Source organism: Cryptomeria japonica, chromosome 3 (genome assembly GCF_030272615.1).
Source record: "Cryptomeria japonica chromosome 3, Sugi_1.0, whole genome shotgun sequence".
NCBI classification, from domain to species: Eukaryota; Viridiplantae; Streptophyta; class Pinopsida; order Cupressales; family Cupressaceae; genus Cryptomeria; species Cryptomeria japonica.
Window position 1 is genome coordinate 951650880 of NC_081407.1, and position 24623 is coordinate 951675502.

The following is a 24623-nucleotide window of genomic DNA, read 5'->3' on the forward strand; positions in this document are numbered from 1 at the left end:
TAGAAGTTGCAACCGGTATGCTGGTGGATGTTTGGATGTGGAACAAGAGGACTCCCATTGGATAATGAGGCAGTCACCAAATGAAGAAGATTTCATAGGGTGAAGAGAAGACTAACAGTGAGTGTGCTCAATTGGATCATATGAGCCTGTTTGAAGATGTGCCTGCTCAAACAGGGAAGCCATATCGGTGCAATGCCGGAAGCTGGATGAGATGACAAGGATCCACTCACACCGGTAAGTGGAGCTTATCCCCTAACATGCTTGGAATGCATTACATGTCTCTGGTATAGGTTGCCAAGAGTTAAATGCAGGAGATTGAAGGACCACATCGGAGGAGATTGAAGGACCACACTGGATGAACTGGTGAAACGCTAAGTTGCCTTAGGTGCATAAAATCAGAGATGTGCACCGGATCTGCAAGGGCACACATGATGAGTGGCTGGTCCAGAGATTGAAGGATATGTTTGTCACTTTGACAAACCAGTTAATAGGAGAATCGGTCTATTGATGAAGAAGGCAAAGTTGAAGTAATTGCAGACAGAGAGAGCAACCAGATTGTAGATGCAGACAGATGGAGACTGTTGAAGGCTGATGAAATGGTGTCTTCAAGGTGATTACTGGTAAAGTATGTCAACCGGTAAGCTGACAATGTGTAGATGCGAAAGCCTCCTATCTGATGAAGATTTGCATGCTGTAGATTGGCATGTTCGATGACTGGGAAAATGTGATTCACTAGCAAGAAGAGAAGGCATGAAGGTTAACCGATAAGGCAAGATATACCGGCAGGGTTAATGTGTCAGTAGGCAAAGAGGGACCGGTAGTATGAAGCATACACCGATTGTGTGTAATTTGTCGGTGACCAAGTCGAACCGACATAGTAAGCTAAGGTGGATGTCGACAAAGGTGCCACGTGGAGTCAAGATGGTGGACATGCATGCAGGGGTAGATGAAGTGTGCACCGACGAGGTAGTTATAGAGGCAGTCGACATTAAATGCAAATCTCGTAAATCATGGGATGTGTTGCAAAGGTGTGCGGCTTGAGGAAGGTCGAACAGAGGTGATCGATGGGATGCATCAATCGATACAGAATGTCCAGGTGCAGAACGAGGTTGGTGATACAATCTGCTGAACCATTTATGGTGATTGACCAAGTGCCATGTCGACGGACTGTCCGTGTTTGCTAAGTATAGCAAACGTGCCTTGGAAGAAAGAAGATATGATAGGTGATGCCTGATTGCTTGCAGGTTGTTTATCTTTGTGCAGAACGAGATCTGATTGGATTTGATACTCCTCGTGATCAGTGGCAGAAACCCTAGCACGCCAATAGTTTAAAGTTGCGTTTTGGTGGGAAAGCTCAGCTATAAGAATGGAGGCAGAAAACCGGATTGATTGATGCTGCCAGAAGGGGTGATGCCAATTGAATGAAAAGAGTCGATCTAATTGTGAGAGTGAAACAACTGAGCATTTGGAGGTGCAACCGGTAAGAGGATTGAAAGTGGTTTAACCTGTAAGGCCAAGGCAACCTGTAAACTGTTATAGAGTTTTACAGTAGTATAAAGCGGTAGGGTTTGCACCGGTAAGAAGTAGGCAGAGAAGAGTGAAGCAAGTAGAGAAGAGTGAAGCATGCAAAGAGAGTGTTGAAGGAAATCCAGCAAGGTGAAGGACAAAGCAGGGTTGAACTAGTATTAAGGAAGTCACCAATAACCAGGTGCAAAGATTGACAACTAGTAGAGCCTGAACCGGTAAGGCAGCAACAACAAGCTAAGAAGAGAGAGGAAGAGATTAAGAAGATATTAGAAAAGGAGGAGGTGGTGTGACAGGAGATAGGAGTGAACCGGTGAGGCAGGGGAGTGTGAACCGACAGAGAGGAGGTAGATTGGAAGACAGAGAATACTACCGGCAAAGCTGAGTTGGAGAGAAACCGGTAGAGAGAGATTACTTGCAGAGGTTACATAACCTATTTGTAACTAGGATACAACTATTGTATTATTTTGATATAATGTATTGTTGTCACTGAGTTGGAGCTCGATGATCCTTGGGTTGGTGCTCTAAATCAGTGGGAGTGATGCTCCTTGGGTTGGTGCCCTAAATGTTGTAACCAATGTTTTCATTGTGAGGCTGGATTGGAGTAGTAGACTCCAACAACTTTTCTCACCGAGGTTTTTCCCATCTTGGCTTTTCCTCGTATATATCGGTGTCATGTGATGTGCCTTTGTGTGGTTGCTTTGTGATGTCTTGCTTTATCTCACCGGTAGGTTTACTTAGTGTTTGCATTGCTAACCGGTACTCACTCTTAGGATCAAAAGGTTAAGAGTTTTGGAAACCACTGATTCACCCCCCTCTCAGTGGTTCATTGTGTTCAACATTCCCCCCCATTATTTGACCTAAGAGTGATTATTTGTTGACCAGACTCTTTTTCTACTAAGACCTTAAACTGCTTAAACATGCTTAACACCTCCAATTTTTGTCTAAGAAAATACACCCACATTTTGCGACTAAAATCATCAACAAATAACAGAAAAACTTGGACCCAGGAACTGAAGGAGTGTTCATCGAACCACAAATGTCAGCATGAACCAATTGCAATACCTTAGAAGCTCGCCAAGAATCACCATCTATAAATGAAGTCCAATGCTGCTTTCCATCTTGACAAGCTCCACAACTCTATGATTCTGAGTTTGAATCTCAGATAGTTCCACAACCAGATCCTCTTGAACCAATTGAGAGAGATAGTGTATGTCGAGATGCCCATTGTTCCAATGCTAGAGATTGCTGATAGAAGAACTTTTGGCTGCCATGGCATGTTCCTGAGAATCAGTAGTGTTAACAAGTCTATAAAGACCATGATCCTCAATACCCACAACAACTGTAGTACGAGTCTACCGATCAACAATGCTGCATCTGTGCGAATTAAACACCACATCAAGCCGAGGAGAGCGTCTCATAATCTGATTGACAAAGAGAAGGTTGAGTTCCATGCTGGGAACATATTATACATTCAGGAAAATTGAATTCCTCCTACCAAACTAAATCTGTATGTTTCCCTTACCGACAACAATATACTCTTCTCCTCCTCCAAAGATGATAAAATTGGTGAAAGGTTGATATTTTGTGAACCAGTCATGTTAATGAGTGAAGTGTTGAGAAGCACCTGAATCTACCAGGTAGAGGACTTCACATGACCTATAGGTCTTTTAGCCTTAATGGCGTAAAAGGCAAATTCCTTTTGCTTACTGTGCTCAACAACAGTCGCTTTAGGGTGAGACCCTCCCTGTTTCTTTTGTCCAGAAGCCAAGCGTGATCGACAGTCTTTCCTCATGAGTCCATGCTTGTGACAATAATTGCATTGAATGTTCTTCTTCTTGGAGTTCTTCTGAGATTGACCTAGGCCTTTTTGCTGAGAGGGCTGATTTTTCCCTTTATCCTGAGCAAAGGATTTAGTTGAGAAGGCTTGTTCTGTGGAGGACGAGCTAGCACTGCTACCAAACTGTTGTTTCCAATGATCCTGCTCCAGAAGTTTGGTGCAAAGCTCTGGGAACTTTAGGTCAACATTAGTTGAAGTAATGTTGAGCGTCTCAATAAAGTGCTCATAAGACTCTTGTAGACTTTTCAAAGTGATGACTACCATGTCTTCTTCCTCTATCTTCTGGCCAATCACCTCCAACTGATCACGTATATCCTTAATCTCTGTCAGATGCTCTTGTAAGGACATTTTCTTATCCATCATGATGGAGAACAATTGGTTTTCAGAAAGAATGCATGACTCTTGTCTAATGTTTCATGGAGATCCTTCAGTTTAGACCAGATCTTTGCAGCTGTCTTGCCTGAGGACACTTGAGGCAGTTGATCATCAATAACAAAGAGTTTTATCAGCATCATAGCTTCGCGGTTGTGCTCATCAAATTTGTCCTGGTCTTGTCCAGGTGATGCAGAATGAGATTCTGTACCCAAAACGAGTTTATCAACATGACAATATTCAAAGAGGGTCAACATTCACTACTTTTAGGTGTTGTAGTTGCGTCCATTGAACCTCTGACTGCCTTCTAGCATAATGTTGGTCAAGGATGCCATTTTTCATGCTTTCGAGGCACGGAAAATGAGGTACACAAAAGAGGTGCAAATTTGAGTGCATGAAACCCGAGGCACAAATGCACAAAAAAGAGAGGTAGAATGCAGGCACAAATCTCGAGGTAGAATTTTTTTTTCTTACACAAATCATAATGCACCGATTTCTGAGGACCCAAAAATTTTTGATGAGCACCCAAAAGGTTGTAATAAAGACCTAAATTTTTTTCTAAAGAACCCATAAAATTTTTTTTATTGAAATTTTTGTCTTGGCCACAGAAAAAACATGTGAAAATATTGCATGGCAGATGAAACCCTAGTTGTAGATGAAATTTGCGAGCAGTAACCTTCTTAGGCAACAGGTAGGAAAGCACCCTTTGTGAACCCTAAATCGTTTGAACGAAAAAATGCAGAGCCATCACAGGTCACTAATCAACCATGCACGAACAAGAAATAGAAACAGAATGTGGGCGGGAACAGGTGGCACGCGTAGTTTTGTAGAAAGGACCCACGGAAAAAAACACAGAGAAAGCGAGATAAATCGCGTCAAACTGTCGCGAGGGTAAAATAAATTGCGTCACGATCTTGCAGCAAAAACTTGAGAAAATCGTGCCAAGAGGGCATGAAAAAAAGCTTGGATGCGGGTTGGAAAAAAACTTTGGATTTTTGCAAACCAAGAACGTGGAATGAAGACCAAAAATGACTGTGGAAATAAAGGTTGCGTGGGTTCTGAGCAAGGCCGCATCGTCGAGATTTGAAGAATGTTGTACACACACAGCAAAAACTTCGAACAAAAACCCTTGACAAGAAAAAAATGCGAAACCAGGAACCCCAATGCGGTTTCATAGACAAATATCAAAATCCAAGAAAATCTTTTAAAAAATTTCAAATTATTACTCATGAAATTTTTCACACAAGAAAAGATTCCTCAGAATTTTTTTTTTTAAAGGAAAAATTTGAAAACTCTAACCCTCTCTGATACCATATTGTGGTAAATGCAATGTTTTGAAAGAATAAAATGTACAAATACATATAGGCATTTACACAGAAGATGTTTGCTAAACAAACAATTGAATAGCAAAAACTAATTCAGAAACTATCTAAATAACCTATAATTACATTATTGACCATTAATATAAGATATACTAATATTATTCTAATAGAGTACCTCGCAAAACCACCCTTGCATGAGTCCCAAACTCGGTGTAAACCCACTCACTCTTGTCCTTGTGCACTATGAAATGGTGTCCAACACTTAATCCTTAAGCATCATGAAATCTCGCCTAAGAGAGGAGGTGCAGACCTAATTGCTCACAAATTCCATCAAGTGGCTTGACATTTTCACATTTGAAATGAGATTTTTGAAGGTGTGATTAATGTTATAAGGGGATGGAAGGACTAAGTATTGCCTTATTATTATATTATTTTTTTATGATCCTTAATTCATTGTCTTCTCCTTTCAAGTTTTTATGCGAAGGTGGAACACAAGAAGGATGAACATTGAAAGATACATTAGGACATTCATGAAGAAGGCATGATGGAGAACATTTCAACTTCAAGTTTACTAGGGCGTGGGGGAGGTCAACATATACACTTCACAATTTCATGATTGTAGATGGAAGTTACCACAATTAACTTGAATTTCCTTCGGAATTCCAGGATCTCGAGTTCAACCTGAGGACTCACGTCAAGGAAATCAAGGTCAGCACAAGTAGTTCAATCACATTGCAAGTAGGAGAAAAAACACGGACATGTTCCACACATTTAGGACAAGGATTTTTTTTTCTACATTCCAAGGTGAGTTAGCATCATCACAACTTCAAGGAAGAAAAATTCAAGACATCCAAGACGGAGGATCAAACATAATCAAGGAGAGAACAAAGAAAATTCCCAAGCAAGAAGATGAAGAGTGAATATGATCAAGGAATGAATAGAAGAGTTAAGAAAAGTTAGAAACTTGATCATTTAAGATGATACAATTTTGGAATATGTCCCATGATCATTACATCGAGCTTGGAAATCTTGAGTATCAAGAGATATTGCCCCAACACAAACACTTCTTCATGATGATCTACAAGATGAGCATGCTGATGTGGCTCCTAGTCATCATCAACCAATCAAGTTAGTCCAAGGCAAAGTGTCCAAATTCAATGAACCTAACTCATCAACAAGCTACACATGTGGAGGCATAGAATTCAATATACCTAAACTCGTTCCTAATTGGTCCGCATTCAAGGAAGGACATGTGTCCAAATAATGTAATTTTCTCATTGGTTGAATGGAGTTAGTTGTAAACATTAAATAATCCTAATTATGGTTTCATTTTGTAATTTTGGCCATTGATCTTGAATCGATTTGAGCCATTGAATTGTAAAGAGACCTCTATGTAAGGGTCAGTCCTCTCATTTGTAAAAGTTAATAGTTGATCAATAGACAATAGTTAGTGGATAGTTGTTAGATAGCAATTAGCAATAGAGCAGGAGGAGGAAACTCAAAGTTGTTGCCAAGACTTGTGGAATTAATACATTATTTTCATTGAAGCATGGTGGATCCTTACGTGTTGTTTCTACAATTTGTATGGTTTCTTGTTTTTATTGAAGTTTATATAAAGTTCATTGATTATGATGGAGAAATCTGAAATGTGATGATACTTGTTGGAATTCTGGTTCGTACAATTTGTAATTTGCTGATTGTAAGTTGCAGTGTATGGCTAATCTGAACCTCATTAAGCACTAGTTCGATTGTGGATATTCACTTGGACTGTGCCAATGTTGGGTGTTTGAATGAATGTTCATGATATGAAAATCCTTCGTTATCCTTTGGAGATTGCATCAGTTTTGTGTAGTGTTGATGTGTGTTTTAGACACCTCTAACACAATAAAATACCAAAGTATTTTACCCTTTCTTGAACAAAATCACCTCGAATGCCAAATATATGACCAACCAAGGCGACTCCAAGGTTCCTAATGTCGGTTCTTGACGCGTGGGTAACTCAATGGCGAATGTGATTTCCTGTATGCACAAAGGCACTATACAGTTGTTCTAATTCTCAAGATTAGGCTCTTATGAATGGAAGTAGGTTTGCCCCTAATTCTCAAGATTAGGCTCTTACAATTGTTCTAATTCCAAGTAGGTTTGTTCTAATTCTCAAGGTTAGGCTCTTTCAAATAAAGCTCCTTGAGGTGCTCCCATAATCTTTTTGAGTAAAAATATCATGTCACTATACTCCTCTTTGAAATCTGAACATAGGAGTTGCATAGGTAACTTGGAATGGTGAGGCCTTGTCTCAAGGACCCACTCGTTATTGATGAGCGTCATACATGCCTCTGACCCTTTTTCGAACATAGCTTGGGCGTCCTCCTTAGTTCTTACTTGTATGTCTTGGTGGCTAGGAATTCCAAATGCCTCTCTCATTGACTCCTCGGTGAGGTATGCAAGCACTAACCCCTTAGGTGTTTGAATTGTTCTTGACTGTGGATCGTAGTGCCTTGCATACTCAACCATGAGTTCATTGCATTGTATTGATGGTGGGAAGCCAGTTGCATGGTAGATTCCACTCTTAATGATGTTGATTGCCAAGGGAGAGGGTAATTGGTTCTTTGTTCCATACATCCTCCGCTTCATCCTCTTCCTATCTAGGTACTCCATGTTAGTGTCTCCAACTTTCCTCCATTTGGAAGATATTTGCGACTCCGAATAGTATCGTTCAAGCACATTCTTCAACTGAGTCTTACTTGCAACTATCCCCGCCTTTGACATGGTACTTGTACGAAGCTAGAAGTCAATAACTTTGCAAAATAACTTTAATAACTGATTTTCCAGAATTGACCTCAGTTCTGATTTTAAATGATTTTCAGAAAATGAATGGAATTACAACCCAGTTTGCTGTCTCAGGTATGATTTCTGAAAACACCTCTGAAAATCGTGTTTTAATGGTTGGAAGTGATTCTCCTGATGGTGCAATTCATATGTTTGATGTGATTTGTGTTTGCTTGGCTGAAAATGGTGTTTCAGATTGAGATAATGGCTGGAAATGATGTCCTCAGCCAGTAATGATGGCTGGAAGCACTGCGACCTCCCCTTGATGCAATGGCTCACCCAACTAGTAATGGCGTCACCCCTTAATGTCTTGCGAAATGTCTCTAAGGATGGCGTTGTGATGTCATCCAATGGTGGCACAATCTAACCTCCGATGGTGGCGCAATGTCTTCAACACCCTAGGTGATCTCAACCTTCCTCTCTTCCAGCTCACTTGGAGTCTAATCAGCAACTTAATGATATAATAATGCTTGCTGGCCTGGGTTCTTATTCAACATTCTGCCTTTCACTTTCACCACACAACAAATGTGGTATAAAAAGACATGTTAACCAGCCAGGTGGAAAATCGATATGCATTGGGATATTAAAACTCAACTTTTTTTCCTTTCATTTCATTCACCAAATGCAATGGTGCAAAATCACACTCCATCTGGACTCGTTGATCCTTAAAAATTCTCAAGTAATGTTGATTTCCAGCCCTTGGTGGAAAATCGATGGCCATTGGGACATCATTAATTCACTTGCCTTAACATATTTTCTCCCAAGTGGAAATTCACTTTGCATTGAGACTAATTGCCCTTTCAAAATCCTCACCAAACTTATTCCCATACCTCTTGGTGGAAAATCGATGGTCAACTGAACACTCAAATTCATACAAATTCTTGCAAATCAGCCTCAAGTGGAAAATCGATCCTCAATAGGACTCAAAAATTTGGTTGTTTTTCCATTACTTAATCATTTTCCGCTCAAGTGGAAAATCGAACCGCATAAGGAAATAAATTTCACCTTCTCTTGGTCATTTTACCATCAAGTGGAAAAACATGGGTCATCGGGACTCAGTTTCCTTATGCATTTTCACTCTTGTAAGCTTGGTGGAAAAACAACCTCCATTGGGACTCACTTTGTCCTTTGTTTTGTCCTCAGTAGAAATTCTCTAGTCATCGAGACTTTCCACAATACACTTGCAAACTTAGTCCTAGAATGGAAATTCGACCTTCATCAGGATTTTCATGATCCTTAACATTAAATTTGTAACTTGATGCTTTAAATGGAGTGGAAAAATGACATCCATTGGGACTTGTTGATGTGTTTTTTATGCACATACGAACACAGAATAAAATACCTAAAGGTACCTTATCCTCTCTTGAATAAAGTTTCCGAATGCTGAAGATATCGCGAAAAGGATCAATCGCAGAAACATCAAGGTTCTTGTATGTAGGATCTCTACGTGTGGATAAGCTCTTTGTGGTATGATGTGATTTTGCTGGAATCACAAGGGGACTTACACTTGATGACCTGAACGTCTGATTTGCTGGAATCACAGGATTTTACTAGCTTAGATTTGAAAAAAAAAAGGAAAAAGGATAAGGGTGAGGAAAGGATCTAATTCTGATACTAAGAATGTAGGAGCAATGAATGATCTTTGATGAAATTCTAACTAAGTCTTGTTTTGACATCACAGGATCATCTCCACAAGGTTAGTGCGATCTTCGAAGGAAAGCTTTATGATGTTCATATCATCACTACAGGCATAGACACCATCAGGCTGATGCATATCAATGAAGAAGCGACAATTGAAGTTAAGCTTAAGCTGAATGATTCCAGTTGACCACACAAGGCAAGTCTGCAATCAACAAACTGCTAGTAGGATGGATATACGAATTTCACTATCAATCAAGCACATTTCTTCCACTCATCTAATAACATGAAATCAAATATGAGAAGTATAGAGACCATGCAAATTGTCGAATCGACCCATAAATTTCACCATTTCTTCAATGAAGTTTTACAAGTCTTTTACAACAACATCTTGGCAACAATCTTTGCCTTCTCTCTCCACTCTACTCTAATTGCTATACTATTGACTGACTATTCACCTTCTAACTACTCTCTATCTACTCACTCCTTTCTATATGCCTTTACAAAATGAAGAGCCAGGGCTTATATAGTGCCCACAATACAATTCGATGGCTAAGATCAATTTGAGATCAATGGCCAAGATTCAATAATGAAAACCCTAATTAGGGTTTGTTACAACCATTACATAACATTTAATGCTTGACCAATGATAAAATTGTATTAATTGGACACATGTCTTCTCTGGAAAATTCGACCAATGGATAGCTGGGGTAGGTACATCGAAGTTTGTGCAACCTCCCATGAGTTAGGTACATTGAATCTGGACACACTGAGGTGGACCTATCCGATTGGAGGAGTGATGACTGGGATGCCACCTCGTCTGACACTTGGTTGATGCCAACTTGATGTTGCTCATAACATTTAATGCTTGACCAATGATAAAATTGTATTAATTGGACACATGTCTTCTCTGGAAAATTCGACCAATGGATAGCTGGGGTAGGTACATCGAAGTTTGTGCCACCTCCCATGAGTTAGGTACATTGAATCTGGACATGCTGAGGTGGACCTATCCGACTGGAGGAGTGATGACTGGGATGCCACCTCGTCTGACACTTGGTTGATGCCAACTTGATGTTGCTGAGAAGCTAGCTTTAATTAACTCTTTTGAAACTATATGCTTTTTCAACGAACCCTTGCTCTAACTTCTTTTGTCTTTGATGTGCAGGATGATGATGTACCTCGCCTTGGAATGCTGGATTGGAAGAAGTTATTCCTGATGATGCTTGACTGAAGAAGGCCGTCCTTGTCAATGCTAGACTGGAGGAGGTCGCCCTTATCCTTGCTTGATCTTCTTTGATGATACTGAGCTGGAGGAGATCATCCTTGTCCTGGACGGGATCTTCTTTGATGAGAACCTGCCGACTTGTAGATCCTCCGGGCTTTGGAGTCGCCATCTTGATACCTACACAACATTTCAAAATTAGTCCTTGAGCATTAAAGGGTAGAAAATAAGACTCACAAAGAAGATTTAAGATATTAATTAGGAAACTTCATGATAAATCTAGAGTTATCATTTCCTAGTTAACCATGCAATACTTAGATTTTCCAAAACAAATGTCCAAAAATCAAACCTTAAGCAAGGGTGTCAAGATGATTTTGCCATACCTCCTCTTGAGTATTAAACTCTAAGAAATGATGCAAAAATAGATGAATTTCGCTAGGCAAAGTGTAGATCAAAGCCTTCTTCTGAACAAATTGCGCCTCCTCTAGCTTCAAAAAGAATAGACTCCACCCTCTTTGATCTTCAACACTTAGTAGAAATTCGCTCCACTCTAGCTAGATTTCACTCCTCCAAATTGCACTTCAACCTCTGGATTTCGCTCCTCAAATAGCTCTCCAATTTCGCACTTAGGAAAGGATGAATGAATGATTAAACTTGAACAAAGCATCGCCTATATATAGAGCGCTCACCTTGATTCCCTCCAAGGCCGACTTGCTAAAAGGGAAATGAAAATAAAATAAAATCCCCCTCAAAAGAAGGCCGACTTGCTTGTAAAAGCAAATAAATGTATTTGAGCGCTCACCTTCATTTAAAATTTGAAAATTAATTTTAATGCCTCCAAAGTGGATTTTTGATTATTTCAAGGTCTAAAAATTAATTTATTAAATTAAAATGCCTTTAATTTAATGCGAATTTGATTTAGCCCTTCCAAAGGCCTCAAAGTTAGCACCTTGGTGAATTTTAAGGAATATCAATGCTCAAAAATGTAAAAATGAAGGATATCACCAATTTCGCCCTGGACCTTCAATGAAGGTCAGGAGCGATTTTTCAATCGTGCTCTTAATCCTTCATCTTTTGGATTCCAAATTGCTTCCAAGACATAAAATATCATCTCTTCTTCCTATCCACACAAGATTTGGTCTCAATTCCTCAAACAAAGGAGAGGATCCTGAAAAATCGCTATGGGCCCTCTCTGAGGGTCCGGAGCGATTTTTTGATTTTAGGCTTGATTCTTCATCATTTTTCATTAAAACTTCATTCATCATTTGGCAATGCCTTCCCTTAATCCACTCCAACGAAATTCGCTTTGTTGTTGTAAGGTAAAATGAGGATTTTCAACAATATCGCTATGGGCCGTCTCTGAGGGTCCGTAGCGATTTTTCGCTGTGGGCCTTCACTGAGGGTCAGGAGCGATTTTTCATTTTCTGACCAAAATCATCAAGTTTTAAATGCAAAATAATATTCATCCTGCTCTTGGAGGTCTTTTCTTCTTGTCCAAACCTTGCCTTAGCACCATTTTGAAGAAAACATACATTTTTTGAAAATCTCGCTGTGGGCCTTCAATGAGGGTCCGTAGCGATTTTTTGGTTCTATGCAAATTCCTTCATCTTTTAATCTTCAAATCACCTCCAAGGCATAACACATCACGTTCTCCTCCTGTCCAAGCAAGATTTTATCTCAATTCTTCAAACCAAGGAGAGAAAACTGGAAAATCGCTATGGGCCCTCTCTGAGGGTCCATAGCGATTTTTGTAATTGCCTTCAAAATATTGATTCTCAGCGATTTCTTTTCACTTCAAGGCTTTTCAAACATCGTTTCTAACCCATGCCTAACCTTAGCTTTCCTCAAACTTGGATGAAAACTTCCCATTTTAGGTTTCTCGCTGTGGGCCCTCTCTGAGGGTTCAGAGCGATTTCTCGCTGTGGGCCTTCAGTGAGGGTCAGGAGCGATTTTTTCATTTTGGGTTGATTTCCTCTTGTGTTGATCCTCCAAATTATATATAACGGATAGAACATGCTTTCCTTCATCCCTTCCAATCATAAAATCACTTTGATCTTGCAAGAATAATGCATATTTGAAAATCTCGCTGTGGACCCTCTCTGAGGGTCAGGAATGATTTTTGCTACCTGGACCAAAATGTTTCACTTCTCATCTAAAAGTCACTTTGCCAAGGGAGATATCGTCTTGTTCTTTGCTATGAATACAAATTCATGTCCAAGGAAGGTCCAAAAATGTGCACACAAAGAAAATCGCTGTGGGCCCTCTCTGAGGGTCAGGAGCGATTTTACCTTTCCTGGGCAAAACTCCTTCAATTTATCATCTTTGATCAAGTCTGGATACCTCATTATGCTCATTCTATCCTTCATCATGCTTTTGACATCTTAAGTCGACCAAATAAGGCTAGCAATGACCCTTATAAGATTTCTCACTGTGGGCCCTCTCTGAGGGTCAGGAGCGATTTTTCTGTTTTCAACAAGGTTCTCCATCATTTCTAGCCAAAACTTCTTTAGGTGGGTGGAGAAAGTCATTCATTTCCCTTTCATGCTCAAAACTTAGTCCTTTTCCATTGCAAAATGAAGTAAATCAAAATCTCGCCTTGGACCCTCTTTGAGGGTTAGGAGCGATTTTTCGCTGTGGACCTTCTCTGAGGGTCAGGAGCGAAATTTGACCTTTTGAACTCTCTGTCAGGATAATTTTATGGAATATAACATTTAAGTATAAGTGATACTTTAAGTTATATTCCATATATACTTTCAGGTTGTTTGAGAGTGGTTTCAAACCTCCAGGAGTTATATTGCAAAATCTAGTTTTTGGAGGTTTTTCAGTTTCCAGACTTGTCAAATTTTAGGATCAGGACATTCTAGACTTAGCCAAATTTCAGGATCAGGACTTTCAGACTTAGCCAAATTTCAGGATCAGGACATCACTCCAGCAGGACCTGCTATCCAAGTGATCAGGACATCACTCCAGCAGGACCTGCTATCCAAGTGATCCCCTTGGCGACACTCAAAATGCAAAGGCTAACTGACAAAACCCTAAAAGACCTAGAAAACAAACCCTAAAAAAGCAAAAAAAACAGGGGTCCCCATTTGCAATGGGGCGATGTGTGAAAACGTCACAACAGGACTTTGTCCATTTTCATCTTTATTGGTCAGTGATAAAATGCCTCCAATCGGGACTTTGTGATTCATGACTTAACTGTTTGGTGGAAAAACGTTTCCCATTGGGACTAAGTTGATTTTGACACTTTAAGAGCCCACTCCCAATTTCATCAATTTATGTAGTGGAAATTCTATTTCCATTGGGAATTTATGAATTTTCCCAAGATTTGAAGTGTGGAAATTAGAAGTCCATTGGGACTCTGCATTTTTGACTTATTTCACCTCCTAGGAGTGGAAAAATGAGTCCTATAGGGACTTTTAACACTGTTGCCCAAAATTCACATCAATTTGCAACATTTTCATCATTTTTCGCTCACATTCTAAGGTAAGTTGCAACTTCAACACATAGAAAATATAAACTGATGTTTAGGATCATTTTGAGATTTTAACATCTTTTCAACATTTTGATCCTAATGACTTCATAACTTAGAGATTTATCATTGTTTGCATTGTGAAGTCTTGGAAACATGTCCATATCCAAGGACGAGATTCAGACAGTGAAAGCTCAAAAATTGTCACCTGATTGCCAAAACCATAAACTAACAAAATTGGAAAGTAGGATAGAGGGGGGGCCCGTTTGCAATGGGGTGATGTGTGAAAAGGTCACAACATGTAGTTGTTCTCGCATGGCGTGATTATGGAATCCGTCTATCAAAGCATCATCCTTTATCATCATTGTTTTTATAACTAGAATAGATCTCTTAACCCTTTTCTTTTGCCTTTTATTTTCCAAGACAGTTAATTCCACATTCCAGCTGTGTTCATAAGTTTAAGTCCCTTTGTGATTACTGGCAAGATCAGATCATACACTGAGTCTATCCACAACTTAAAGTCAATTGTTTGCATTGTAAACCTTGGAGTTGTCTCATTTGATCATATTTTTTAGCATATGAGGTTTTTTTGTTCAAGAGAGGATATAATACTTAGCATTTTATTTTGTGTTTGAGGTGTCATAAAAAAGATATCAACAGGTTCCAGGCTGTTCCTAACAGCTAGGTGATGCCTTTTGGAGGTAAATATGCTGTTTTAATTTTTCTAGTGGTCAAACTTTCCGGCAGGATGTCCCACTCTTTTGAGCTTGGCATGGCAAGTTGCAAGGTAAAACGCTTTGGTTTGGGAACATAGTTTCAGTTTATGTTAGGCACCTAGCATTTGGGAAACCCTTGCAAGCATTTTCAGGTGGAATATTGTGATTTTGGAGGAATAATGAATGATTAGGAATTGATTGCCCCTATATTCTCCTAGTGCATGGGTTGCTGGGCATGACTGTAGCTTTATTGCAAATCTGTAGCTTGGTTTTGTGAATACTAGAGAGGAGTTTAGTCATCCAATTTGGTGTTCAGTTCTATACTGGAGTTCGGTAGTGTTGTTACTCAGTTTGGAGCATGTTTAAGCTTCAGTGATGCATTAACCAGGGTTCAGACCATGAAGTTCATTTTATGCAACATTTCTGAGGTGTTAATACTTGAGTTTCAGTTCAGTTTGAGGCACTTGGAGGTTTTTGCAAGTTGCCCTTGCCTTGCACCATGGATGTATGACTGTCTAGAACTTCAGTTTGAGGAATCAGACCTGTAAAAAAGGGATATTTGGAGTCATTCTTCATAGCTGGAGGTGGTAGGTGATGTTGGTAGGGGTCAAGTGTCTTTGAAGAGCGGATTTATGCTGCAGATTTAGTAACAGCTGTGCTGTCATCAAACCTTGCTTATGTGGGACTAGTATGATCATTTGTAATATGACATTAAGAACTTACATCAGCAATGGAATCATTTGGTTTGCAATGTTATATTCTTTCACTTGACTCAATTTAAAAAAAGTAAAAATAGAGGTGTTCTTACACAAACTAAGAAGATAATTATCAAGCAATGAATGCTGGCAAGCCGATGCAAATCACTACTTGTTGAATTGACTTATGCAAAACTAGGCATGCATTTGTATACCACCTGAAGTAGATTGTCCAAAGCTAGCGATTTGACCCATGACATGTCATGGTTATGGGTGCCACATATTGAGACCCTATAACTTAATTAAAGTTTAATATCATTAGGCATATCTACACAACATTTAACATTTCCCTGATCGGACTGCAATGATGTTACTTAAAAAGGTCACTAACATCTATTCCTTCTTATAAGTTACCATTATCCACAAGGCCATTAGCCATTACATTTGAGTGGTTTATTATGTCTTCCCAGTGATATTATCATAGGCGTCTCTTGCATTCTGGACTTTATTTTGAGTATCATCCTTTTTGTATGGAATTTCTTGAAATCAAGGATATATCTTTTACATGAGGTCCTTCAAATATTGTTTTTATGAATCTACTTTTATAAATATAATTAATTGTGTTTACTACAGCTTATGAAATAATCAGTTGACAACATAAACTAGTCAATATAATGAGAGAGGCTGTTCTGTGAGTTATCTATATTTTCTAATGAAAAATTAGATTGTTTAATCTGGTAATTAATGCTTCTTTTTTGATGCAGTTTCAGATGTCATCATTACATATAACCTTCCCGACAGAAAAAGAATGGGAGAAATTGAATCAATTTGGTTTTCTTCAACGTATTGGAATGCAGTATCATTGGAAAAATCGTGACTATAAAAGGTATGTCAAATGAGATTTTTGCTTGGATTTTGATGCCTTAATATCTAAGATTCTGGTTTTGCTTGGATCCTGGTTTGGATTTGCAAATTCATTAAATTTTTTTAGGGGGTTGATCCATACAAAACACACACACACACACACACACACATATTTGCAGGTTAAAAGTAGGATTTAAATTTAGAATACTTCATAGCAACATGTAATCAACAAAACCACCATAAACTTGAAAGTCACTTAAAAGATAAATGATAAATACTATAAAATATTTCATTTTTCAAACTCCAAGTTCGATATTAAAATAATAATATAAAGTCCAACAATCAATTATAAGTGTTACTTGGTTTTTCAAACTCATCATCATCATCATCATCCTCCTATTGTTGTGTAGCTAGGTCGGATCCCTTCTAGGGCCGACCTAGTGCACAAAATGCCAAGTGGCCTGTCGGCCTTGGCATTTGGATATCTCAGTTGATGAGTGTAAGTTGAGGTAGGCCCTATTTGGGCGAACCACTTGTGTGTAACTTGTGATTAAGTTAAATGTAACTCGCAACTAAGGGAGACTCATATGTAAGTTGTAATATATAGGTCTGACCCTATCCTTGGCGCCAAAAGTATATGGCCGACTTGAAGTCTATTAGGAGGTATCGATTTATATATATACAAGGTCATGATTGCATCAATAGATATGAATTCAATAACATGAAGGACATGTAGTGTGCTCGGGGGTGACGATAAGAGCTTATTGTCTATGGTTGGGAAGGCAACAGATTTGATGTTTGCCTGTGGTTAACGAGCACTACCATAAAATCAACATGGTGTCAGAGCTTGGTCACAGGTTCAAACCCCTCGCTTGCACTGGGGGGGGGGGGGATTGTTGCAAAGTGTGCACCCTTGGTCTCCTTGTGATGTGCAGCGCAACACTCGGGTTTGTGACATGGCTTAACCGCCTCTTGTGGATTCTATAAGTCTAGTGGTTGTATTGGGCATTAATTGATCGATCTTTTGGTGCAATGACAACCACACTTGTAACAAGTGGTATCAGAGCAGGTTCCTTCTATAGAGCCTAACCGCTTGAAGGTAGATCCTGTGCTTTTGAGGGAGTTCAATCAAAGTAATTTGCAGACTGAGAAATCTAAGTGTAGGCAAAAGTCGATTACCGAGCCTCTCAGCTCAGACATGAGCATCGCATATGCTCTGCGGCGAGTAATGATCGTTGAGGTACCGATGATCGACATAGATCTGTCGTTAGTACTCAATGACAACTTCAGTCTGATGCCTTGGCGTTGAAAGTTGCCAAGCTTGGTATCGAAATGCTGACGGTAAGTGGAGTCGCTATGGACATCTCTGTCCGTTTTAACATTCTATATTTGAATTCTTCATTCGGGGAGGAGAACATGTTGTGGAGGATTCTCTCTGGCGATCGTAACATTTTACTAGCGAATGACGGAGATCGCTAGCTTCACGACGCTCGTGGCTAGAGACATTGACAAGGTGGCAGCAAGCATTCTGAGGATTCAACAAAAGTGACGTGAGTCGGTACGCGTGCTATTGACTGGTTAGTGTAATGGAAGGTTGAGATCGAGCAGCGACATAGTGGCGAGTTTTGTGATGATCACATTAAGCCGTACACAAATGTGAAATGTGTGCGTGTGGGGGCGAAAGCGAATGGAGGCACCTAATGATCAGGAATGATGGAGAACGCCTCCGTGCAATAACACCTTGCAACAACTCTCACATCATTCTAGAAGCTTCGAGAGTCACATGAAGCATTCGTTTCGCTGAGGCCTGCATAGGCATAATTGGATGGGGTTGCAAATCGGATGATATTGCAACTAAAGGTCCAGTTATTCGAGTTCTTACTTATGTCACTCTTGAAGATCATCTGACGGTTGTCTTAGGATGGGCACTGCAACTTAGCATTTTGGTACACCTTGCTATAGGTGGATTTCTGTCGCATTTATGTGGTTGGTTTGTCACTTTGCTTTGAATTGTATTAAAGGCAGTTCTTTAGATGATGCTTAAGCTATGCACGGAGTAGATATTGTGGACAAATGATGAGTGATGACGAGGGCCAAAGGCCACGCAGCCATCAGATCATCGCTAGGTGCTTCGGTGTGATCAATCCAAGTGAATGGAAATTCCATTGCTGAGCAAAATTATAAAAGATAAGTACTCTTTATGTTTGAATAATGTTCATGAATTTTTCATTAAGTCATGCTACATCATTGAATAGTGAATCATGTATTGACATTTCTCCTGACTATCATTATCTCTCTTTGAAATGCTTCCAAGACAAATCAGAGATTGCATTCAAGGAAGGAAGATTGCTTGCATTTCTTCGCAGAGGAAGAATCAACATTCAGAGGGACTTTGACATATCGTCAAAAGTAACCTTGGACGAAGAGGTCAAAAGGTTGAGAGGGAGCTTGACATTTCAGCGTCAGAGGGAGCCTGATGTTTCAGCTTCATAGGGAGCTACATTGTCTTGAAGATTTGGCTAATGCATTTTTCTCTGTGATGGAGAAATTTGAGGTGAGAGCCCTTGTTAATGAGTTCTTCTCTGTAAGGGAGAAGTTCGAGGTGTAATCCCTTGTTAACGAGTTCTTCTCTGTGAGGGAGAAGTTCGAGGTGCAATCCCTTGTTAATGCATTCTTCTTTGGTAGAAGTTTGAGGTGAAAGCCCTTGTTCCACCCTTTGCCAGTAGGTATGGTGGATCCACTGTCTGCGAGTACGCATGTTGGAGATGCATTCTTCTCTGGGAGAAGTTGGATGTTAGAGCCCTCGTTCCACCCTCTGTGAGTAGGCATGGTGGTAATGCACCCTTCTCTGGGAGAAGGTTGAGGTGAAAGCCCTCTTCCACCCTCTGCGAGTAGGCATGGTGAGCCCACCCTCTGCGAGTAGGTATGGTGGGTATCATGGAAGAAATTCCATGATGTGCTTGTTCACCCTCTGGGAGTAGCTATGGTGAATGTATTATTCATGGGAGTAGCCATGGTGGTAGTCACTATGTGACTTGGTTATTTAAAAGGAATCCTCCCTAGATAAGAGGGAGTGTTGTTGTGTAGCTAGGTCGGATCCCTCTAGGGCCGACCTAGTGCACAAAATGCCAAGTGGCCTATCGGCCTTGGCATTTGGATATCTCAGTTGATGAGTCTAATTTGAGGCAGGCCCTATTTGGGCGAACCACTTGTGTGTAACTTGTGATTAAGTTAAATGTAACTTGCAACTAAGGGAGACTCATATGTAAGTTGTAATATATAGGTCTGACCCTATCCTTGGCGCCAAAAGTATATGGCCAACTTGAAGTTTATTAGGAGGTATCAATTTATATATAGACAAGGTCATGATTGCATCAATAGTTATGAACTCAATAACATGATGGACATGTAGTGTGCTCGGGGGTGATGATAAGAGCTTATCGTCTATGGTTGGGAAGGCAACAGATCTGATGTTTGCCTGTGGTTAACGAGTACTACCATAAAATCAACACCTCCTCCTCCTCATCCTTGACATAGATGTAGGTCCATTTTAAGATTCACATATAGTGCCACTTCTACTTGCACTAGAAGGATGCTCACTTTCTAGCTCTTTAAGTACAGCATGTTGGGAAGTGGAATTATCAAAGGTAGTATGTCCTAGCTCCATATCCCACAATTTCATGTCCCTTTCCTTGTAGCCATGTTGTTTGTGTTGAAGGAGCCACATGTTTGACATGCACACTAATTTATTTTCCCTTGTGGACTGCAATTGGTTGCACTTTACTAATGGATGGAGGAGTATGTGCTCTAGTTCCTCTTAAATGCAAAGGAACTAGTAACTTATTAAGACAAAGTAGAGAGATGTTATTACACATTATAAAAATTAAAAATCAAAAAATTATAAATGAACTTCAAAGATAAAAAAATCCGTTAAACTTGGAATAAAATTTTGATCATAATAGGTTGTAGGTGTTAGAATTCTTGGCCACAAAATTACTACCAACTGTGAACATCCTTTTGAATTTTTCATGAAGAGCCTAAATACGTTGATCATTAGAGTCTACAAAGTCAATGAACTCTTTTTGACTATGTTGTACAAATTAAGATCAAGGAAGAGTCTACAAAAAGTTGCCTTTTATCCTTCATTTACTTCAAAATGTTTCTATGGGGCCATCCTATTTAGCATAGAAAGAATCTTAGCACTATAGCATTTTGAACTCAATGCAAAGGCAAGAAGATGCAGTGGGGTGGTCATTGTGCTGCATCTTTGAATAATAATTTTGTGCACCTGTTTGGAGAAAGTTTCTGCAAGATCTTTCTCTTTCTCATTTATGTCAGTCTTCAACTTCCTAGTTGTTTTTGATTAGGTAAGCAGGGTTTTGAAAGAGCCCAAAACCTTGTACAAATGGAAGAATATAATATGAAGCATCACCAAACACCGAAGAACAACCAAGAGGAAAAGCTAAGTGGCTACAAAAGGCAAAGCATTACAAAACCTTACAAAGCCAACCAACCCAAAGTCAGGGTGGTTTAAAAAACTGTTGCATTTTTTTTTGCTTTACTGTAGTCCAAGGATCCTTCTTTCCAAATATTTTTTTCTTGAGACAAGGAGAAATCAGTAGATCATTGGCTGAACTTTCTTCTAATCCGAAGCTTTGAAATAGGTGTCCATCAACAAACAGTCTATAGGGGAATTCCTTTTATAATCTTCTTTCCAAACCTCATCATAGGAAGTAATTGATTCCTCCATTGAAGTTGACATTTGTTCCTTTTTCTTCTAAACAAAGTAGTGTTTTTTATTTCTCAAACAAGTCATGGAGGCATGGCCCATAGGGCCACAATAATGGCCAATAATCGGGGAATCTTCATAATCTGAGCGGGGAACACTTGCTTTTTCTCCACAAACACAAGAAATCTAGCTAATAAAAATGCTTTATGAATTTGGTGATCTTATCTGCAGTACAATATTGCTTAAAAGAATTGGCAATAATCATAAAAATATTTTCATTCCAATAGTCCAAGGCCAGCCTTGACATATGAACCCAAAGAGGAAATTTTAATATATTTGTCACTGGGTTGAAACCAGGGGACCAATTTTGAAGACAAAGGCCATTCATGCCTAGAAACCAGGGGTCATCTAGAAGGATATCTTCCTAATTGTTGAGTCGATGCCATCATATGTTTCTCCCAAGCATGGCTTGTCCATGTCAGTATAACGAATCATCCTCAAAATAGGTTTAATGAAACTAATGAGATATTGCTCATGATCCGACCAGAATCATCTAGGATCATTCACTTAACATTTTCTGCCCTCTCACTGTTGTGTAGTGTTAGTAAATAAATTTGTCACCGTGATGCTTTGCTGAAAAATAGCTTTAGTCACCCAATGGCAGTGACAAAATTTACAACAATTGGAGATTGTTATTGGATTAACAATTTTCCTCTACGGTTGAGAGGGGTAGCTCCCTTGTATGATTGGTTTGAGTTTTTCTGGGGTATGCTTTGTAATATTCCCCTTAAGTTTTTTGATTTTTTCAATAAGTTTACAATGCAAACACAAAAAACCGTTAAGGTTAGAGAAATAAGCCAAAACAACTGAGAGGGAACCCTTCCACCTTTTGTTCACCGAGAGCCCAATCTGGGAAGGTGAGAGCATACGGTGTTCCGGGGATCGTTAGTACCATAAACTGAACTGAAATTACAATGCACGGGCGGCAAGCCAACCCTTTTTGCTTATCCAGCAGGATACAAACTAAACTACTTGGCAGTGAACCAACGAAGAAGAAACACTAACACACAAACAAATCAACTCTATCGTAGTATTTCAACGGGAGGACGTAATACAACAAAATCAACTCAACCGCAGTATATCAGTGGGAGGACTTATTACAACCAATCAACTCTACCGCAGTATTTCAGCGGGAGGACATAAATTATTTCCTGATTACAAACATAGAAGGCGGCTAAGCCATCCTCTTCGACTTGCACAATGGGAATTACAAATAAGAAGCAACAAGAATGATTGATCAGTACTACTGAAACAATCTTACAAAATAGAGATATGAGATTAGATAAGAAGCTTAATGCCGATCTCAAGCAAACCACTAAGAAAATCGCACCACACTTAAACACTATTATTGTTCTAATTTTGCAAGCTAGAAAACACACCGTCCAGCACTGCCGGAAACAACAAAACACTCACAACTCACTCAAAACTAATTGGAATCACACCAAAACAAATGCAAATGAGATATAGAACATAGGCGACCAATCTCAAACCTCAAACCACCAACTTTGAAGCTTCAAACAAGATTCACACAAACCGAGGCACCTCCCTAATGGTACGACCCTTCTGTAAATTTCAATTTGCAGCTAAAAATTAAAATCACCACATCCCAATCTGCAAATGGGTGAGTTTTATCGCTCGGGGAGCACGGGTGGATTGAGGCAATACCCAGAATGATTCGATCAACAGGCAGGGAGATATGAACAGAAGATTGCTTAAGCCACCACATCCAGCAACACCAAAAAATCACAGCATTAAACAAGACACTCCAAAACAACATTGAAACTGAATCAAACTCTTCAAAAACGTCACCCAAAATCAACAATCAGGTACTGTATCTCAAGTACAAAATTGTAGCAACTAGGAAGCTATTCCAACTTCGAAGTTCAATCACTAACCATTCCGACAGCATAACGGTGTAAATTCTCCAGATCACCAAATGAGAGGTCAAGCACCTCTATTTATATATTTTTCCCTCTGAAATTCAAATGCAAATGGCACCCAAATTCGTTTGAAAGTCACTTCATTTCATTTACATGTTCCCTCAAGTCATGGCACTCACTTTACCCAGTCTTCCTAGGCTAAAGTTCGAAGTTTTCCTAGGTGAACACTTGCAACATAAAAAATAATGCAAACATGAAGTGTTATATTATTCTTAACGCCATCTGCCTTGGGAAATAATAATATTAACAATAGATATATATCTTTTCCCTAAGTTGCCCAGAATAAAATTAATTAGTAATAAAATAATTAAATATTAAACCTTAGGATAAGGAAATAATATTTAATTAAATATCTTATAACTCCAATATTGATTACCATTAAAATCAAAGATGAAACTGAGGAATGAGAACCACTGAACTGGATCAGAGCCTTGCCCAAGATTGCCAAAAATAGCAATGCTCAAACTGCCACTTACTAAAAATAGTAAGTCATGAAATACTGCTCCGAAGAACATGATCTTCGCACCGAGATAAAAACGTAATGTCCTCATTTCCAGTGATAGCTGAAGAATCCTAGGTTTGCTTGATAGTCGTCTCCGCAGGCAATTGATGGGGTTAGGATATGTTTGGTTTACCAGGAGGAGCCATACTTAGCCCGTTTTGGAGATTGGTGAAGAATTATTCAATAAAGTTTATAATAAAAAGCTTATAAAAGTTTATAAGTTACATTTTTCTATTATTAGAAAATATTAATATAAGTAACTTTATAATATTATAACTTTATTTACCCCTTGGCTCAATTCCCTAGGCAAGTGTTATAACGTAAAAGGTGGTCAATTAATCATGAGAGAGCAACCCTCAAGGTAGGCGAACTTTTATGGGGAAAAAAGATGCTTTTGGAATATTTTAAGGATGCCTTATGGGGATTAAATTAGGGCTTGGAGGCATAAAGTCCCTTTTGGTGTTGAGATTATTCATTCTTGCTATTCTTTTTTTTTCGAGTTTTCAAATTTCAGCTAATCTCAGATCTGCAATGACAAAAGCAGCTTTGGAGAATTCTTGGAGACGAAACCCTCCAATATTGCGGTGTCAGGACGTAGCCCCTCTCACCAGATTTGCAATTGGGCATACATGATACTACTTTTCAGGTCTTAAGGGCCAATTTCAGTAGTTTTAAGGGTTTGATCAGCATCGGGTTTGCATACACAGTAAGCTGGAGAAGGCTGGATGGTCACCAACAACAATCATTCATTATTTTAGCCTGCCGTACCTCTCCCAGCAATACTACAACAGTATTAATTGATCAACATTTGGTCATTAAGGGTTACAAACAACAAGGAATTCACTTTCATCAGCATAGACAAGTCTGAATTAGCAGATCTGTGCGATTTGCAGGTCAC

The 24623-nt window shown here is 39.3% G+C and overlaps 1 protein-coding gene across 3 annotated transcripts in view; it reads left to right on the plus strand.

Annotated features, from left to right (window-relative positions):
- The window catches only part of LOC131038920 (uncharacterized), a 302639-nt gene that overhangs the window by 121681 nt on the left and 156335 nt on the right, over positions 1–24623 (plus strand). For 2 of the 3 annotated variants that reach the window (XM_057971504.2, XM_057971506.2), the window contains exon 6: positions 16395–16516. In XM_057971504.2, coding sequence (XP_057827487.2) covers positions 16395–16516 — 122 coding nt within the window. The remainder of the gene's footprint in view (positions 1–16394; positions 16517–24623) is intronic. The other variant, XM_057971505.2, reaches the window with a different exon arrangement.